This window comes from Dermacentor silvarum, chromosome 6 (assembly GCF_013339745.2).
Source record: "Dermacentor silvarum isolate Dsil-2018 chromosome 6, BIME_Dsil_1.4, whole genome shotgun sequence".
Classification (NCBI taxonomy): Eukaryota; Metazoa; Arthropoda; class Arachnida; order Ixodida; family Ixodidae; genus Dermacentor; species Dermacentor silvarum.
The window spans coordinates 100,934,843-100,954,548 of record NC_051159.1 but is presented as its reverse complement, the minus strand read 5'-3'; the positions used below and the strand labels follow the sequence as shown (position 1 = coordinate 100,954,548).

Here is a 19,706-nt window from a genome sequence, read left to right as displayed (position 1 = left end):
ACGGCGCCTACCCGAATAGCGTCGACAAACTCAACGCTCGTCGTCGTTCTCACGCCTTGTCGCGTTTCGGCTGCTTTCGCTCCCGCGCTCTCATTCGCACCATATTGCGGTTCTGATATGTGCAGCCTTGGTTGGCTTTGACGTTGCGAGCTTTGCTCTCTTTGACTTAACATTTGTAAATGTGAAATGGTTAGCTTCAGCGCACCGTTTGTGGTTCGAGTACTGCTTGCTCAGTAGATTCTTCTTAGCAAAACACGGTGGCCCATTCGAAAACAGATTTTACACTCATCACGTCCTCATGAACACGCTCACGGACGCTAAACGGCGCCCGTATTCACAAAAAAATCCTTAAAATTGTTAGTAGGAGTAGTTGGACACGAAATTATCAAAGGCGGCCAGCCAATGGGTAAGAACACGTACCAACGATAAACTTCATTCTTTTTAGAAATTTTCGATGACCTATGCACCGCGACGAACAGCCATTTCTGGCTGCTCCAGCGCGGAAAACCGGCGCCTGGATGCATCAGATGGAGCCCCACCCTTTATCAGGAGAATTCGGCGACGACGTGGAGGAATGGCTCACCCACTACAAGCGTGTGAGCAAGTACAACGGCTGGAACTCCACGACTCAGCTAGACAATGTCGTTCTGTTCCTCACAGACACTGCGCTAGTGTGGTTCGAGAACCATAAAGATACCTTCACACCGTGGGACAGCTTTGTTACTGACCTCACAGAGTGCTTTGGTGATTCCATCAAGAAAAGGAAGCGGCCGGAATAGACATTGCTTCAGCGCGCTCAAGTCCCAGGTGAGACCTGTACTATACGTACATAGAGGCGTTCCTGAAGCTATGTAAAACAACCCTCGAATGTTCTAAAAGGACAAAGTTGGGCACCTTCTCAAAGGCATAGCCGAGGATGTTTACAATTATTTAATCGGTAATGAAACTCGGTCTCCGACCTCATCAAGCATTGCCGCACATTTGAGGCCTTGAATCTGTGCCGTATCACGCCAAAGTTCGGGAGGTTAGCGAATGTCACAACGGTTGCAAGCGTTAACGACAACTACAGTTTTCAATTTGACCTTGCGGCAACTGTAAGGCGAATTGTCCGCGAAGAACTTGCACGACACACCAAAAGGGCGGATGTCGAACAGTTTGGTTGCGCTTCCAACCAACCTCAAGAACATGCATCTGCTGTATCCTCATTGTCTGCCATGCCAGGCGCTGCAGACTGTCGAGTCGATCAGCAGCGACAGCACCGACGTTCCCTCCCCGACGGCAAGACGCACGATCTACGCACTCGTAGAACTACCACCACGAATCGGCATTCGGGAAATCGCGTTTATTATTCGCAGTGTCCCAAGGTTGACTTCGAAGCCTACAACGTCGGTCGCGCATCGCCTGTTTGTTACAGCTGTGGCGCCATGGGACACGTTGCTTGTTTTTGTCGCCGGCGCCGACACATGACAACATATGGCCTACCACCAGCTTGGCCTAATTTTGAACGGGACAGTTACGACAGCCACTGGCCGACAGATCTTGGTGTTACAAGCACCACAGGCGCGCCACCCTAGAATGCCTTCCGTCAATATAACAGGAGTGGTTCGCCAGCTTCAGACCGCAACCTGACGCCGCCAACCGGTCTCCAACGCCGTTCACTGTCACCACGTTGACGTACTACGTCACCACCGCTGTCGGGAATCTAGCAGGCGCGGCCGATGAAGGTAAGGTCGCCCGACAGTCTGCGTCTCTGCGAATAACTCCTCTGCCTATTACGAAGGCGAAGAACGAAGTGTGTGTGTTAATTGATAGTATACCTGCAACTGCATTAATGGATACTGGTTCTACCATTTCCGTCATGTGTACCTGCACCTCGCTCTCTCATGAGAGTAGTGAACGGCGCTTCAAATGTGTGGACTTTCAATTGTTTTTCCATCCCTGCTGTTCTCCCGCGTGATATGAAGCTCGCTCAATTTGACAAGATTACCTATAGCTCCATTACAGTTCTAAGCGAAGAGGAGCAGTCTCATACTAGCTATCACCATCAATTGTTCTTCCATCCCTACTGTTCTACCGCGTGATATGAAGCTCGCTCAATTTGACGAGATTACCTACAGCTCCATTGCAGTTCTAAGCGAGGAGGAGCAGTCTCATACTAACTATCCCCACCGAAGCACTTCAGAAGAGCAGATTCTATATACGGATGATCAACAAGGCGCTGCCTTCACATGAGCGCCACGCTCTCACATAAGTTTTGCTGGCACATCTTTCTGGGTTCGATTTGACACAAGGTGACAAGCTGGCTTCACTGCCGCGTTCTCGTGCTCGCCACAGATTTGACACCTAATCTGCATACCCCATTCGGCAAAAGCCTCGCCGCGTGTCTTCGACAGAGAGGACAGTTATCGCTGAACAGGTGAAAGACTTGCTATGGACAAGTGGTGTTCAAGAGTCCTCTAGTCCGTGGGCAGCACCACTAATCTTAGTAAGGAAGAAGGATGAATCGTGGCGGTACTGCCTCGATTACAGAAAATTAAAAGCGGTCACCAAAAAGGATGTGTATCCGCTTCCTAGAATTGATCATCGATTGTCTACACTCCGCTGCCTACTTTTCATCACTGGATTTGTGGTCAGGGTAGTGACAGATACCCAGCACCTCCACCACAAAACTGTGACGGTTACAGTTGAACTGGCTTCATTTACAGTACGAGGAGGATCGTCAGGTAAAGATGGCGTCCACAGACTGAGCCAGCTAACGTCTTCTTTCTCTTCTCCTTGCCCGGCTCATGGCGTAGCAATATATATATATATATATATATATATATATATATATATATATATATATATATATATATATGATACTTCATATGCGATTACAGAGGCAACCAAATCAGACATATATTCACGTGTTGCTGGCGTGACGTAACTCGGCGTCGGTGCGTTCATTTTCTGCAATGACCTCGCTACAATCGCAGCTGTAATGCGTCTCATGCTACAACCAGCGGCAGTCGATACCACGGGGGTGGAGCATTTCGGCTATGACAACCACGTGGCTAAAGCGCGCCCTAATATGAGGGCATCGACGCAGGCCAGCGCCTCTCCGAGAATGTTTTTTTTTAATATGTTCTATGTAGCTGTCGCTCTATGTAGCTTTGCAGGCGCAAGTTGGAACATGCTAGCGCAAGACAGGGGTAATTGGAGATCGCAGGGAGAGGCCTTCGTCCTGCAGTGGACATAAAATATAGGCTGATGATGATGATGATGTAGCTGTCACTTTACATTGTCAACGGTTAGCAGAGGTCCGAACGGGCGCGAGAATTTCAAGGTAAGTCAATACGAGGGGTCGCTTTTACCTAGCAGTGAAGCGCAGAATGTATATAGCGGACGTAAAACGTCGAGGGATGACAGCTCGATTACGGGGTGTTGATATGATGCATACGCATCGAAGAAGAGGTTTAATACGGGGGATCTGGCCGGGAATTTAATATAAATACAGCCAGCAGCGATCCACCATAAACATACCAGTTTCCAACAATAATTACTGAGCTAACTCTGGTGCTGCGATAGTTCAGCCATGATGGGAATGATGGAGAGTACATGGTTTTGTCTTGTCTTCGTGCTTGTGGCTCTAGACGTCCTTGTGGCTTTGTTTATTACGCTTTATCCACCTTTGTCAGTGCGAAATTTCGAAGTAATGCTACTCTTTTAAACGCAGAAGGCAATAAGACTATGGCAGACGCATAATTACTGCGAAGTGTAGCATTTGCAACGCACTGTGTGGCTGCAAATGATGAAACTGCAAATTCACAAAGCCGTTTGAAGCCAAGAGGCAAATCCACGTTTAGGCAAATTCATGTGCTAACCATCATCTCCACTCTGGCTGAAATACCATGCTTGAAGCTCCCGTAGACACTCTGGTACTTTTTGTAGGAATATCTACGGTCATAAAAAGACAAAGACGTCATGTTACTCCTCATTCAAGCTTATTATCAAGCCTATTAGACAGAGGGTACTAAACAATCTGTATTGTGACATGTTTGGGTCGATATATAAGCGACCTAAAGGTTAAAGAAAAAGAGTGCTTTCTGTAGGACTTTTGCTGTGCTTTATTAAGCCTCCATGCTTTGAAAACGTGTGTGTTCTCTACTCTTTAGTCCCAGAAATGGAAATCAGATGAAAACCCCCTCCTCTTATAAACTGTCGCAACAGAGAAGAAATATTGCCAGCACCCTTTTCTTTTTGTGTTATTTCCGCGTCGTTCCCGCTTCTTCTTTTCCTTCCTCGTTTAGTCTTCTTCGCTTTGCAGTCCCTCCTTACTCGCTCTCCGCTGCTTCTGCTCAATCGTGTTGCACACTCTTCTTCCTCGGCGAACAAATAGGCAGTCCCAGCGTCCCGGGACGATTTCCCGCCAACTCCTTTGTCAGGCGGTAGTCATGCTCAAAGCCGCACCAGTCTTTTTCTAGCCTACACTCTTCTTGTGCCTTCTATGATGTTGCATTATCCGAGTTCGGCTGCGGCCGGGGTGCTCGGCCTTCTTTCTTTCTTTCTTTCTTTCTTTCTTTCTTTCTTTCTTTCTTTCTTTCTTTCTTTCTTTCTTTCTTTCTTTATGAAATGACACCATCTATCACATAGACGAGCGCGAGGTCACGCCGAACTGACCCAGTTCGAATCGCCACGACTATGGGCGGCCGTGAGCACCGGGCAGTGACTCGGGCTGCCATATAATCGACAGAGATGGAGACAGCGTTGATTAGAAGAGCGACTGTCGTCCTCGCGAGGCTGTCGCGCATTTGTCAGTCTGCGGGAAAAAAGGAGCTGGTAGCGACGAGAAAGCCGCACGTACGTGTCTGTGCGTGGCCTTCGGAAGGCCTCTGTCAGCTGGCATTGACGCAACGACGAGAAACGAAAACGCAGTTCGTAGGGCCAGTAGCTTGGATTTAACGGGCGCGTTTGACGGGATAAGTATCGGCGAGAGAACGTCGCGCACGCTGCATCGATTCTGTCTGCGACTTGAGCGTTTGAATGCCGTAAGAATTTTTGCGGGCGAGAGGAAGTCGTACGAAAGTGCCATTTTGCCGGGTGTGGTTGTGTGTGCGCATCATTATGCGCTGGCTACAGAGACATGTTCCCAAACTCCACGACAGCCTGCACTTTATTAACAACCTTGGGTATGCATCCCTGCTGCCTATTCTCATCCTTACTCCTCATAACCCTCTTTTTCTCCCATTAGACTTTCCTTTGGGCAGAGTAGCAGGATCAAAAATATTTACCTCAAGCAGACCTCTCTGCGTTTTTTATAAGCTCTCCTCTCTTTTTAATTATGATTAATGTGTTCAGATTTGATTTTTTTAGATGTTGCAGAGTTTACTAAGCAGGCGTGAAGGGTTTCCTTGCCTCACATATGAATAATAATTGATTAGTTGATTTATTGGTTGATTCGTGTTCGTGGTGGTTGTTCTGTGTTCTAAGTGTTGGCAACAAATACAGTATGTCGGCGTTTTTTTTTTTTTTCGCCAGCGTTACTTTATCTATTTGTGTGGTTTCAGAAGAACAACACATATTCCAGAGAAAGCAATAGCGAAGCCCCTTTACCAGTCGGTGAAAATCCGAGGACAAGTCAGAGGAGTTTCACATTAATATCAACAAAAATGCCATGCAATACATCCGTCCACTTTACAGCCAAGTAAAAGAATTTTGCTTTCAGGCGACAGGAGGGAATAGAACACAATTCAGGGTTAGTTTTAAATCCAGATATATATTCAATTGCACGTAAGCACCGTAATCTCTTCAAAAAGTTTTGCTTTGAGCAGTTTCGAAGCTCGACCATTCGCATGCGCAATGTGAATTCATTAGACTCCTTTAACTCACTTTCATTTTAATGTACAAAAGCGTCGTTATATAGTAGCCTAAATTTCCTCAGCGGTGAAATATCTGCTGCTTGAGTGCATAAGCGTGTTCCATCGTCCTTATTTCTGCCACAACTGAAGTGGCCCCAGGGGACCAGCACTTCTTTTCTGGTAGGGTGGTAATTATTACTTGCCGAATCAGCTTTTCTGTCTTCGTTTCGTTCTTGTCAGTTTAGAGAGTAGATCACCGTTAGTCTTTAAAAATGAGCACAGAAGAATAACAAGTCTTATGGCTCGTGGATGTTGAATACTCACTCTTTCTTTTTATATAGAACAGGTTCTTTTTAACACGTAAATAACAATGGTGCGTGCGTGCGTGCGTGCGTGCGTGCGTGCGTGCGTGCGTGCGTGCGTGCGTGCGTGCGTGCGTGCGTGCGTGCGTGCGTGCGTGCGTGCGTGCGTGCGTGCGTCCGCGCGCGTGTGTGTGTGTGTGTGAACATCTAGCTACGTCGCTTCCAGTAACAATCGCAAGGCTGGGTGTGGGCCAGGACAGATCTGTGGAAGAACCACTTCACACCGAGCTGACGTGCCATGACGGGGCTGATAGAACCGGCAATGGGTCGTGAATATTTCAGCGCGCTTTTCACCCAACCCCCGGAGGCGACAACTGGGCAAAAGAAACAAAACTTCGCGCAGAAACAATGTGCTTTAACGACGGCGTTACGAAAGAAAAAACGTTGAGGCAGCGCCATCACCTTTGCTTGCAGACCAGCGGGATGCGCTCGTGGAAGAGAACTAGAAGGAAAAAGGAAAAGATGGGAAACGATCGAAAGGGGAAAAAAGGAAAAGTACGCACGTGTAATAAAGGCGAGTGCTATCCTTGGAGCGGCTGCCATCGATCGTGAGGTTTCTCTCGGACTACCGCTTTTGTTTCCTGCGCTTCGTCTGCCGCTTGCGCGTTTTATGTCGCATCGGGCTTTCCTCTCCGGGCTTTCTTGCATTCGTTACATTATTCTCCTTCACGTCCTTGTTGTAGCGGTTGTTCCGCGATTACGTTTGTATGTTTGTTGTTGCGTTTTTTTTTTTTTTCTCAAGAAGAGTCGAGCGGATAGGGAGTCTTCGGGCAACCGTTCCTTCCCGTTACGGCTGCTGGCTGTTCCCGTTCGGTGGACTGCACATCGGGCGAGGAGGAAAGAATAACTGAGACGGGACGTATGAAGGAGCAAGAGTCGGGCTGGGCCGGATGTATGTTTATACGGCCGGGCCTCGTTAGTTGCACTCTTGTTAGCGCTCGGCCCTCTCCGTTTACCTCCACAGTGAGGGTTTCCTTTGATCAGTTATTTCGCTTTGTTCCCTCACTGCGCTGTTCGATCGTATTCTCGCTTCTTCAGTGATACAGAAACCGTCAGAGAGTTGCCAGCCAGTCAGGTTGCACCTTATATATCGATAGGTCAGGCTGATGGCAGCCTCTAAACACAACCTAGTCACACTGGCTTATCGTTCGCCGAGTGATTTATGGTGCATTCTTTAACAAGAACTGTTCACGCCTGAGGTACTTTGCATTTGATCTTCTCAAGTCGTGCAATTTGCTGGAGTATCTTAATTTCAGTGAATTGCTGGAACGGAGTAAAAAACTAGCAATTACACCCAAAAAAAGCTGCAATGATGTTACCACGTTTTCTTCGGTAACAATTTTATTCTGCATTAATACCAAGAAAACAAGTGGTTGGCTGGCCGACTTATAAGACATTGAATGAAACGTCGTATATGATTTCAATAGCTAACGCGTAAGAGCTATTCTCAATTCATTTGAGTGAAAATCATTTGCAGAGATCTGTTGCTTCGACAGTGTACTTGCGCAGTGTGAGAATCAAAATTCACAACGAACTGAATGTTCGTTAGCGCATAGTGCCGCTGAAGATGTCATTGGCGAAAAAATATAATATTTTTAAGTTATCACATGGAAGTTGAGTAACCATTAATATCGTAGTTTCTTGCATGCTTCGATTCCCTGGACTCCATGTCAAAATGAACTGTTGCATTAAGAGAGTGTACCAGTTTGATTTTAGAGCCTTAGCGAACGGTCCACTTTAGAAAGAACACCCCAAGAGAAGGTCTTGACTGCTCGTGCATCTGCGACGTGGAAAGCCGCCAAAGCGCGTCTGCGTTTCTTCAGATTACCGCAAATTACCACATCCAATCAGACTATCCGACGGCGAGTCAATTACGTCCTCAAGCAGCAGCGAAAGTAGCAAGGTCGTACTCTTTATTCGCCGTGAGCTTAGTGATGTCGTCCAGCCTGTGCACCCTCATGACGACAATCAGTATGTCTGCGTTACCGTTACAAATAGAAAGCTCATCTTTACACTCGTAGGTGCGTACCTATCTCCATCAAGCTCGTTGGACATCAAAGGACAAGAAGACATAACAAAAGCATATACTGGCCCTTAGATTATCACCGGGGGCATTATTGCCCGCCACACCATTTGGGTAAGCTCAAGAGCCAACGCAGCGGGACGAAGACTCACTGGATTTGTCTCCAATCATGACCTCTTGCTGCTGAATGGCACTAGTCATACTGTTCTACGGGGTACAGTGTACAGTAGCTGCCTGGACTTGACCTTTGCATCACGCCACTTTGCCACGCGTGTCAAGTGGTTTTTGGACAATGAGACACATGGGAGCGATCACATCCCCACTTAGGATAAACGGCATGTTTACCACTCATCCGGCTAACACACTACGAAGAATAGACTGGACTGTGTTTAAAATAAACCTACTGGAGGACGCTTGTCAGAAAGGTATCTCCTTTGGGCTGCAAGGATCTTATCTCTCAAGCAACTTTCGCTGCTCTTGCTGAACGAAAAATATAACGATCATACCCATCTCTACACTGATGGTTCAACCCATGGACGGTTCTGCAGGATCAGTGTTTTTTTTCTTGCGAAAGTCTCCACCTTGAAGTTCAAGACATCACACTAGACGACATCGACAGCCGCGAAGCTTGCTGCTCCTTGTATAGCACTTTGCATAATTCGTAAGGAATCGCCTCAAAAATGGAGTGTTTTCAGTGACTCCAAGGTAGCTCTACGTTGCTTGCTTTACGCCTTACGCCGTGGACCCTACGAGCAACTAGTTCTAGAAATCCGAGAGCTTCTTCATCCCCTCGTCTAGCAAGGATATGACGTCACATTTCAGTGGCTCCCTAGCCACTGTGGCGTAACGGGCAACGAACTTGCTGACGAAGCTGCTCGATCTGCTCACGAAGACGGCGTGCAGGAACCGATCCCACTGTCAAGAACAGATGCAGCAGCGAACCTCCGAGAGCTTGTAAATGATGTCACACAATTGGTGTAGAACACACCTAGTTTCCAGCACACACATCTGCATCGACTCTACCCCTGTCTTCTACTTCGTCCTTCACCTGGACTATTCTGACCCGAGACCACAGTACTTGGCCGACTGTGGCTTGGCGTCGTTCTTACGAAAACCTTTGCTTCCCGCATCAAAGGGGAACATAGTGATGCGTATGACCACTGCTGCAGCGAGGAAACTATTGAATACGTTCTTTGCCGCTGTCCCCGATACAGCGCACATAAGCAGTCACTCGCGACTGCGCTGATCCGTCTTGACGACCGGCCGCTTTCGGAGCAGACAGTCCTAGAACGCCGGCACACCACAAGTCGGTCAAGGCACTCTTGAAGTTTTTGCGTTCGAGTGGCCTATTAGAGAGACTATAATTCTCATGGACGTCCCCCACCTCCTTCAATAACTTTTTTCGTACATTCGCTTTATGTCACCGCTATTCTTTCCGTCTTTCATTTCCCCTTACCTTTTCCCCAGTGCAGGGTAGCAAACCAGCCTCTCTTCCGGTTAACCTCCTGGCCTTTCCTAGCCCGTTTAGCTCTATCTGAACGATGAACGCTTGATTGCGTGTGCCTGTCCGTGTAAACTGTGAACTACTTCAACTCATCTTCCAATCCCCCTTCCCCAGTTGCAGTGTAGCCAATCGGACACAGCCTGTTCAACCTCCCTGCCTTTCCCTTCTCACTTCTCTTTTTCTCTTTCTCTCAAATAGCCGCGTGTTGGCGGACAAAGGCGTATCAGCGTCTAAAGTAACATTACGTTTAGCTAGTTTTTACGGCGGCTTTTACTTTTACAGGTAGGAGACGGAAATACTGATACGCGTGCTTCTTTATCATTTTTTTTTCGGTAACCGGCTTTCACCGGCTAACAAAATTAAACGTTATCTCTCGGCGCAAGACGCGCCTGCATGTATTAGAACATTCTCGATTCTTGTAGCCGATTTTACCTCGCCTGGCCTTGACTAATCAGACTGCATGCTCGACACGAATAATGTTGTACTTTCTGGAAGATACTTGAGCACCCGCGATTACGCTGGAACCTTTAACGAGTCATGTATAAATTGCCGACGCGTCTTATCCGTTCATCAGTTTTCGACGATCAATGCATCTGCTCATTACTATCGTTCTCCCCGAGTGTAACTTGTTTTCGTAAACACATGTTCGCCCTATGAAAAGTTAATTTGGCGGCTCGCCGTTGTCACACAGTCTAATTCTTCCCCGTCCCGACAACGTGACATCACACACATTTTAAATCCCCGAGCGCTATGAAAGATAACATCAAAATTCATTTCAAAAAGTTGTGGCTAAACACGCCTGGCTCACATAAGTGTTCAATGAGACTGAATGTTCAACCTTTTGAAATATGAACATATCGGATAGAATCCGTAGATCACGAGTAATGCTTACTTAAGGCGATTTCGATGGTTTCGCTTTTGTTGCTCACAATTTATACAATGCGCACACACTTTCTTTCAACTTCACACGCGTCCCATGGCCTCGCCTTTGGGGCTACTCTGTAACACCACGTCTCGATCTGCTTTTATAGCGCGCGAAATAAAAACATTTTGCTCCGAATTGTGCCAAAGTTAACTCCCTGAGACGCACGTTAGCTGCACAACTTTATTAGCGTGGATGCTAGTTTAATAACAACCACCAAGTAAACCGCGACCAACAGAAGCAAGATTAATTATGAAATTAAGTACGTGGGCACCATAGCCAGCCAAGTACTTCTGATGAGTCATAAGCGTCACGGACCAACGGTCACGGGCCAACTGTCAATTCGAATTGACCGTTGGCCCCTATTAATTAAAAAGATAAAAATAAATACAGAACTCTTACACTAGAAGAGTTCGTAGAATCAGAGGCCAGCCAAATGTAACGACGGTCACATTATAGCGAATGTGGCTTGGCAGTGTAAAACATCTAGAACGAAAATATCTCTGAATCCGGCCCCTTAACTTTTTTAAGAGTACCACTGTAATAAGCTCATGCTATAATAATCTTGTCGCAGCTTCGCACCTATTATTATGTGATGAGCTTCTCCTTGTACGCGACCTTGAGCCTATAAGATTCAGCTGTGCCTTATCCTCACAGTTAACTTATTGAATATTTTGTACTTTGCTTTTTTTATGCTTCAATCTGCTATTCAACTGTCTGTTAAATAAAGTTATCTTGTTTACAGATACGTTAAGGAATCACTGCACACCTTCGGTGTATTCCCTGACAGTCTGAACAATGAGCTCAATTCGTAGGGATTTACTATTGCGTCGGCAATGTAACGTAGCCATTCCTTTCGCTCCATTCTATTCCTTTGTTATCAGCTACCGTGTACTGCTGCGCAATCCCGGTGATAACGTGGGCAGAGCGCCGCTCGCACCGCTGATGAAGTGCGAAAAGGAATGGCATTTGAATATAATTGTTACATTATCCTGGTCGTTTCCTACATATAACATACCTATTTACTAACCCCGGCTCATCATTCATTCATTCATTCATTCATTCATTCATTCATTCATTGCACCTACTTGAATGCTTCGCTGCATGGCGCAGGACTTGGTACAAAATACACACGCCTGCACGATTAACACAGGCGCTTCCTAGGAATAGTTGACGGATGTCTGTCGAGAAATGTAAACATGGAAGAGAGCAAACAGCACGGTTGAGGCACGCGTACGAGATTGCTGCGCTCCGGTGTCCCCTTTGTTGGTGCAGACGTTGTTCGCGCTCTTCAAACACACCAAACAGCGTTCAAGACAAATACTAGGGCTATTCCGCAGTAGTAAGCTGAAAAGTTAGGGGATAGTTATGATTACAAGTGCAAATAATTCTGCCTTGGAGTGAAATTGATTTGATTTGATTAGACTTATTTGATGACGGTGTAAACGTAAGAATATTTACACCCCGGCATTTCCACAGCATTTGATTGCCAATGAACAAAAATGGCGTTTTAAAAAGAGGACAACACACATGTAACGGTGACATTTATTTTCAACCTGCTCCAATTGATTACCAATGTTTTAACGCAAGAATGTACTTCGTACACTGTGCACATAAATGTACAACAGAAAAGCAACAAGCCATTGACGAACACAATATAATGTGAAAAAAGAGAGTAAATCGAAATTGAGGAAAACGTTGAGATGTTTGCCCAATGAAGTAAATGGAAAAATTAAGAGCAAGCCAAGCATAAAGGACAATACATATAAATAGGCAAATGAAGAGAGTCAAAGTCAAATTCATCGCAGCTTATCAGTTATGGCACCTGGCGGAACACTGCAGGGTATTGCGGGTGTACTTTTTTTTTCTTTTTACTTATGTAGCATTATGCGGGTATTTTTGTACAAATACTACTCAAATTAGGCATGGTGCAAGAGGCAGCCTGTGAACGAGAGCAGTGACCAAGAACAACTTCCTTTAAATTGTGCTAATACGGAGAAGTTACCTTATGATAGAGCAATCAAACATATTCATAAATTTGGACAATGAAAGTGACATTCAGCAGCGGTGGTTAAGCATTTTTACCAGATTTTAGTGTTTTGTGGTATTCTGTTTTATATACAACTCAAATTTAACGACGCGCTTAATATGCGCCCACTCAGCATTTAAACTACCGGATATGGACAGGGTTATTTGTTTGAAGCAATCAAGGGATGAAACAAGAACTTTATCCATAAAAGTGACACATAAAAAAATAATTTCTGTTATTAGACTCGCTTAGCAAACCGTCCTTATTTCCCTTGTATAAATATACTCGCACAGGCTTACATTTCTTTTCCATTCGACCATAGCGTCCCCGCCGTATAATGTACTGGCGGTTATATGTAACTGCCGATATTGTTGGCGTGGTGTTAAACTTTTTTTTTAGAAATATGAAGTTACATAATATTTTGTTGTTTTTGTCATGACAACGCACGTTATAGTAAGGAAACGTAGAATCGCTGATGCTGAGCATTTCTGCAATTGATAATTTTGAGAATCTTTGTTAATAACCGGTATGTAACTGAACCAATAGATCCGTAATAAAGATCTAGAGAGGCATTCACAAAGAAGTTATTACGCCCAATGTGCTCATAAGAGCAAGTTCCAGCCAGACGTCATCTACAACGTCTTATTAGCGAAGGGGACCAGCCAATCGTTAGGCAGCTCTTGCGAACGGAAAATGCTTTGTGAATTCGGCCCCTGGTTTTCAAATATGCGCAACGATATTCTGATTTCCTCTTAGTACCGTTTCATTCCGTTTTTTACCGCTCTAAGTGATTAGCACATCCATTTCCATAGTGCGGAAAGAGCGTCGAAGCGACAATTAAAAGGAAAAAATAATTTCTCTTTTTCTTTTACTTCACACAATGGAACCAAACTCTCACTCCTCTGTCGGCGCCATAGCTTTGAACGAGCAAAGCCCTCTAGAGAGTCTCGCACCGAGTTCTAATTACTGCGAAGCGGATACCTAATTTCTTGCTTAATTAGTTATCACTACCATTGAAAGAAAAGGTAGAAGAACGAGGAAAGTGATACACACTCCGCCCACGTTGCAATTCGAAGCCCACAATACGAGCTATACGCGTTAAAATGCGGAGTACCAATTAATCGCCTCGCCCATAAAGAAAGAAGATCGACGGTGTAAAGGATGACGTAAAGCGCACAGTAGGCTTGAAAGACAGTGAAAGATGACGACGGGGAGACGGGATGAAATGGCGTAAGCTCAGCGTTCATGCTCTCAAAAGCAGCTAGCAGGAGCCGAGCAAAAATAATATACAGACACTGTCCGGCACTCTACCTCAAGAAAATGATGCAGCACTGTTGGGGATGAAGCTAACGTCTGTTTCATCGGGAATTGAATTTGGACTTTTTTTTTCACTTTGACACTCCTAATACGCTTGTTGTTTAAATATATCTTCTCAGAATGCTAAAGCTCAGCAGCTTGAATAATTTTGCAAAAAGTGAACAGAGGCGGATGATGATGATGATGATAATGATGATGGTGGTGGTGGTGGTGGTGGTGAATTTGAGGCCGACTTCTATCTCTGACACTACCACTTCTTTGTTGTTTAAATATATCTCATCGGAATATATCTCGACAGTCCGTAACAGAACTTCTTGCACATGCAGAGCTGTCAACTTTGGCTGTTCGCAGAAAAATTGCTAGGCTTAAATATATTTACCAGCTCTATCACAATGCATTCAATTTGGATTCCGGCTTATACTTGCGGCCGCCCGGTAGACGGTCATCACGTACTAACCATCCATTTGCAGTTATGCCCTACGCACCACTTCACTAAATTGCCACCTTGGTTCTGGAGAAGGTGAAACAAATATCTCTCTGAAAATCTAGTGTCCCTGCGGCAAGATTAAGGACTACTGTGTAACGCACGGAGCCACCCCATGCTTCATTCCGTCGAGAGAGAGAGAGAGAAAATTATTTACAGAAAGGCATAGAGGTCGGCCTGAGCTGTAACTTGCTCTGACCTGCTCGAAGAGAGTGTTGCACTGTTGCACAAATTCTGGTCAGTTTAGCAAGTATTATTTTGTACCACTATTAGCGTTGCAGAAAGAACTCGTTGTTGAGGGCGACTGTCCGATCTCGTTTCGCCACTAGTCGCAGACTTGATAGGCTAGTTCACGTGAAAGAAAAAAGTGGTTTGAACTTCACGCAACAAGCACTCAATAAACACGCACTTCAAACAAGGAAGGCGAGTGTGCAATTGAAAAACGTACAAGCACAAGATATACAAAGATATACAAGAGGAGGCAGAGATACGAGCGTCTACATCCAGGAGTGAAAGAAGTCTCGGACTTTGGCGCCAAGACTAAATAGGAAAGTCTGGAATGGATTGGTCATGCAAGGAATGACAACGACTACGTGGGCAAGAAGTCAACGAATGCTCATTATGACTGCGAGAGGAGCGGTCATGTGTTTACGAAGTGATCAAAAGATACTATAAAATTTTATTGTAATGCAGATAACCTGGAAAAGGATTGAGTGAGTGACAGAGGCTCTGTGAAAAAAAGAACATTTAGCGGTTACAGCTATTTGACAGGGAGCAAAAGCAAAGAATGCGCGAACTGGGAGATGATAAATATTGGGCTCTTAAGCGTTAAATACCGAACGAATTAGCACTCTTTTGAGGTATGTTAGCGTACAGTGCTGCTCCTCTGGGCATTTGTTTTCGCTTTCCTCTATAAGCACAAAAGTCTTCGTTCTCTTGGCGCTTCATTTGATTGTGTTTTCCTCCAGCTGGACTAACCGTAAATACTCAACTAAATTATCCACTTCTTGTTATGAAAGAAACGCAACGAAAGCTAATGCCCCACGTACCAATTAACCACTGCTGACAGAAGCAGTTTGCTCTGAGGAACGGTTCGTAGAGAGAGAAAAAAAGAACGGGGTGGGAAATGCTGATGATGATGATGCCGACAATGACTACATTAGAGGAAGGTCGAGAGTTTGGTCTGAGGAGGATGGTGGCGAATCTACGGGCGCATCTACCCTTACATAAGGATGTCGGTGATGGTTCCGCCGGAGTGTCTGCTTTTAAAATGCGGGGATAGTTTCCTCGTCGCCGCAGTGGTCACACGGAGCACAACCCTACCATTCGATGCGGAAAGCAAACGACTTTGTAAATGCGATGCTAAGTCTCAATCGGCAAAGTGCCGTTGTTTCGGGTCGGGATAGTCCAGGTGGAGGTCGAAGCCGAAGACAGGGGTCCAGTCGATGCAGACGTGTGCTGCTAACAAGGTGTGTTTCACAACGATTGTGTGGCATCGTTTGCAAGCACTCGAAGTTTCGCTGCTGTATCTGTTCTTGACAGCGGGATTGGTTCCTGCACGCACTAACTGCCATTGAGAATAGATTCAACCTGTAATTTGCCGCTGAAACACCAGCGACATCTTGTTAGTACGATGGGCGCATCGGAATGGGCGACGGTCAGCCAGCACGAGCCGTAGCTTTAGTAAGGCTGAACGGATTTAGATAGGCCTAATATATGTGCAGTGGTATCGGTAGTCAGAAGACGCAAGAGAAATACATGATAACTAGGCAACGACGTATGAGGAAGCTACTTGCGATATAAACGTTCGTCAAGTACAGCTTCGAGGAGGTCGAGAAGGGAACAAGCTGCCATGATCTTGTGATGGGCTTTGAGTAGCACTATTGAGGTTGCTGAGCGAGTATACATGGCCAAATGGCGTGCCTCATAATCAGAACTGGTTTTAGGCACGTAAAACCCCAAAAGAAGAAGTACATGGCCAAATACCTCGGCCCTTGGAAGGAAGATAAGCAGCATTATTGGTGCATCGCCCCCGAAGAGAAGACCAAGTTAATATAACGAGAAAGTTACACGCACTCAAGAAGGTATACGAAAAGGCAGAAGGGATCCCTGAAGGTTATCCCGAAAAACAGAGAGAGAGAGAGAAAATCTCCGGTGAATTCCTCTTACGAAGAAAGGGACCATAATACAAATGTGAAACGTGCATTCTCTGAAGTCGTAAAGCTCTCATTGCTCCTTCACATATTTCACACTAATGCATAAGCACCGTATCATCCCGACTACAACCCACCGACGATACTCGTCTTGTATAAACCAGAATCAAAATTATTTGCTATTTGGACTGTTACAGGGGGGCGCAATACATAAATCTTGTTTGCAGTAATCATGCATTCCGCCCACCTTTATATAGTCTTCTCGCCTTCTTCAAGCCGCCTCCATCCCCATAACAAACAAAGAAATCACTGAGCGATGTGTTATGGGCCATACTACGAACTTATTGGCAATGCTAGCAGCAGCTAGTGCGGGGGCAGTAATTCTGCAGCACGCTTTGACCCCGCAAATAGAACACAGGGCAGCGCATGAACAACGCAAAATGGCACCAGCTCCAACAAACGCACTTCGTCATTACGTCTGCAACACTCGTGCGACCATTACAATAATGGTTCCACTATCGGCGGTCCAGCACAGCGTACTTCCCGTAGGAGTTCACAGCACAAGGCAGAGTACGCTCCACACAAGGAGTGGCCGCAAATGTGGAAGGCAGCAAGCGGGGCAGGAGTCCAGCTAGCCAAGTCGTAAAAACTAGGCCTCCACTCCCACTTGTGCTTTAGGTACAAGCCTGAAGAGGACAGAAAAACACACTAGTGTATGGAAGAAACGAGCGATCGGGCTTTGGTTCTCTATTCGGGGCGCGGGGCGAACGCCGTGTCGTTTGTTGCTCGAGAGCAAACGAGGCCATGGGAGGAAACGCGCGGGCATCCTCCCGGCGTTTTTTCTCGGCCGTGCGTGAACAGCTAGCTCTGTTGTCCGAAAAAAAATATATATGTGTGAGACAACAAGAACGGGAACAGGCGTGGGAGTCGCAAACAAAACGACCCGAAATAAGGAAAATAGGGAGATAGAGCTCCCTGCGGACCGGGCAGCAAAGAGTGCTCGGGGCGCAGCACCGCAGGCGCCTCGACACGCCTAAAAGCGGCGCGCCTCACTTTCTCCCGCGCTCGCGTCTGGAGGAGAGGGCGCCCCCGGAGCAGCGCCGGCAGGCGTCTGCGCGCCGCCAGCGCCGCCCTGACGATCGCGATCCGCTCACTCGGTGCCCGGACGCCCGTGCGGTGTGTGTGTGCCAGCGTGGTGCGTGAACGACGACCGTGGATCGAAGCCGCGGTCCCACGGCGTTCGGCTTTGGGGGGGTATCATAGGCCCAGTTTCGCTGTGCGGTGATCGGGGGAGTAGTTGACGGGCCAGTGCTATAGAAGGAGTTCCCTACACTGTGAACCCGGCGGGCAGCCCCGTCCATGGAGGCAACGTGCCGCCGGCCATGGAGTTATGCGTCGCGAACCCCGCCTGCTGTGCCACTTGCATCGGCAGCAACCAGCGCGGTGTTCGACGACGTCGCTGGGTCACCCTGTTCCTGCTCCTGGTCGCTGCCGTGTCAGGTGAGGGGGGCAGGGCCGCGAACGCCTGCCGTGACGCGCTGCTGCGGCGCGCGTTCACGCGCCCATCGTTTTTGCCGCATGGGTCACGCGTTGGTGGGCGGAGGAGTTACAGAGAGGGTGCGTGTCTGCGTGTGGGAATGCGCGCTTGTGGGTCCCTTCGTTGTGCAACCTTTGGCTATCTCTAGCTTTGCAAGTAGACGCCGACAAAGCGCCACTCTCTCCAACTACACTGGAACCATAAAGGGCATCGCTAGTACATCACTAAGGTCACCCTATGACATACATACATACATACATACATACATACATACATACATACATACATACATACATACATACATACATACATACATACATACATACATACATACATACATACATACATACATACATACATACATACATACATACATACATACATACATACATACATACATACATACATACATACATAGCATGCATACATACATACATACATACATACATACATACATACATACATACATACATACATACATACATACATACATACATACATACATACATACATACATACATACATACATACATACATACATACATACATACATACATACATACATACATACATACATACATACATACATACATACATACATACATACATACATACATACATACATACATACATACATACATACATACATACATACATACATACATACATACATACATACATACATACATACATACATACATACATACATACATACATACATACATACATACATACATACATACATACATACATACATACATACATACATACATACATACATACATACATACATACATACATATGGGGGCATGCAGCTTCCTTACATTCTTGCTTAGCCGCAGAAATTTACTTGTCCACGTTGGTACTGCAAGCAGTGCGAGCCTCTGATTGGTGCGTTATGTTCGCGGAATCCGATACCGGACTGGTGTTGGTAGCTACTGATATGTCCGCACATTATACAATTGCTTTCCTATACAATCCTTATCAGTTGTGACACTTCTTATCAGTTGTGAATGCGAAAGCATTAATGTCCAATTGAACGCCGCTGAGCGATCCTTCGAGTTATCAACTCCTCGCGGGCAAGCGAGCGCGTTGAGACACTTGGCCAACGCCTCCTAGATATCACAAGGCCTGATCACTCCGATCTATGACGTCATGCTACCTTGCCCGACTGCCATAGAATCTAATGGGGATGCTCCCGAGTAAGGCGCGGTGATTTTGACGTCACCGCTTTTGTCCCGCTGGGCGTGACAATGAAAATTCGGTCTAAGTAGCATGACGTCACAAAGCAGGGTGCACAGGCCTGCTATCTAGGAGGCGACTTCCCAGAGCGAGGGTGACGTGGCGTCGCGTCGCGGTGATGCCATCTCCCCTCACACAACACCTGGCTCGCCAGCGCAGCAGCTGTTCTCTTTGGCCCGCTCTGCTCCGTCGAGGCACGCGCATCACGTGGTGTCGCAGCCAATGGGAATTTAGGTGCCCTTTCGCTGCTACAGACGCCGGCTTATTCGCTCAATGGACCATTTGATGCTATCGCA

General features: G+C 46.4%; 1 protein-coding gene across 4 annotated transcripts in view; it reads left to right on the top strand.

The window, feature by feature from the left end:
• Positions 1-19,706, top strand: part of LOC119455782 (uncharacterized) — a 162,246-nt gene that overhangs the window by 41,866 nt on the left and 100,674 nt on the right. For 3 of the 4 annotated variants that reach the window (XM_049669299.1, XM_049669298.1, XM_049669300.1), the window contains exon 1: positions 17,801-18,131. The exons of the other annotated variant lie outside the window; for it this stretch is intronic. In XM_049669299.1, coding sequence (XP_049525256.1) covers positions 18,014-18,131 — 118 coding nt within the window. In that variant the 5' untranslated portion in view covers positions 17,801-18,013. Of the gene's footprint in view, positions 1-17,800; positions 18,132-19,706 lie in introns of those variants that run through there. 4 annotated transcript variants of the gene reach the window in all.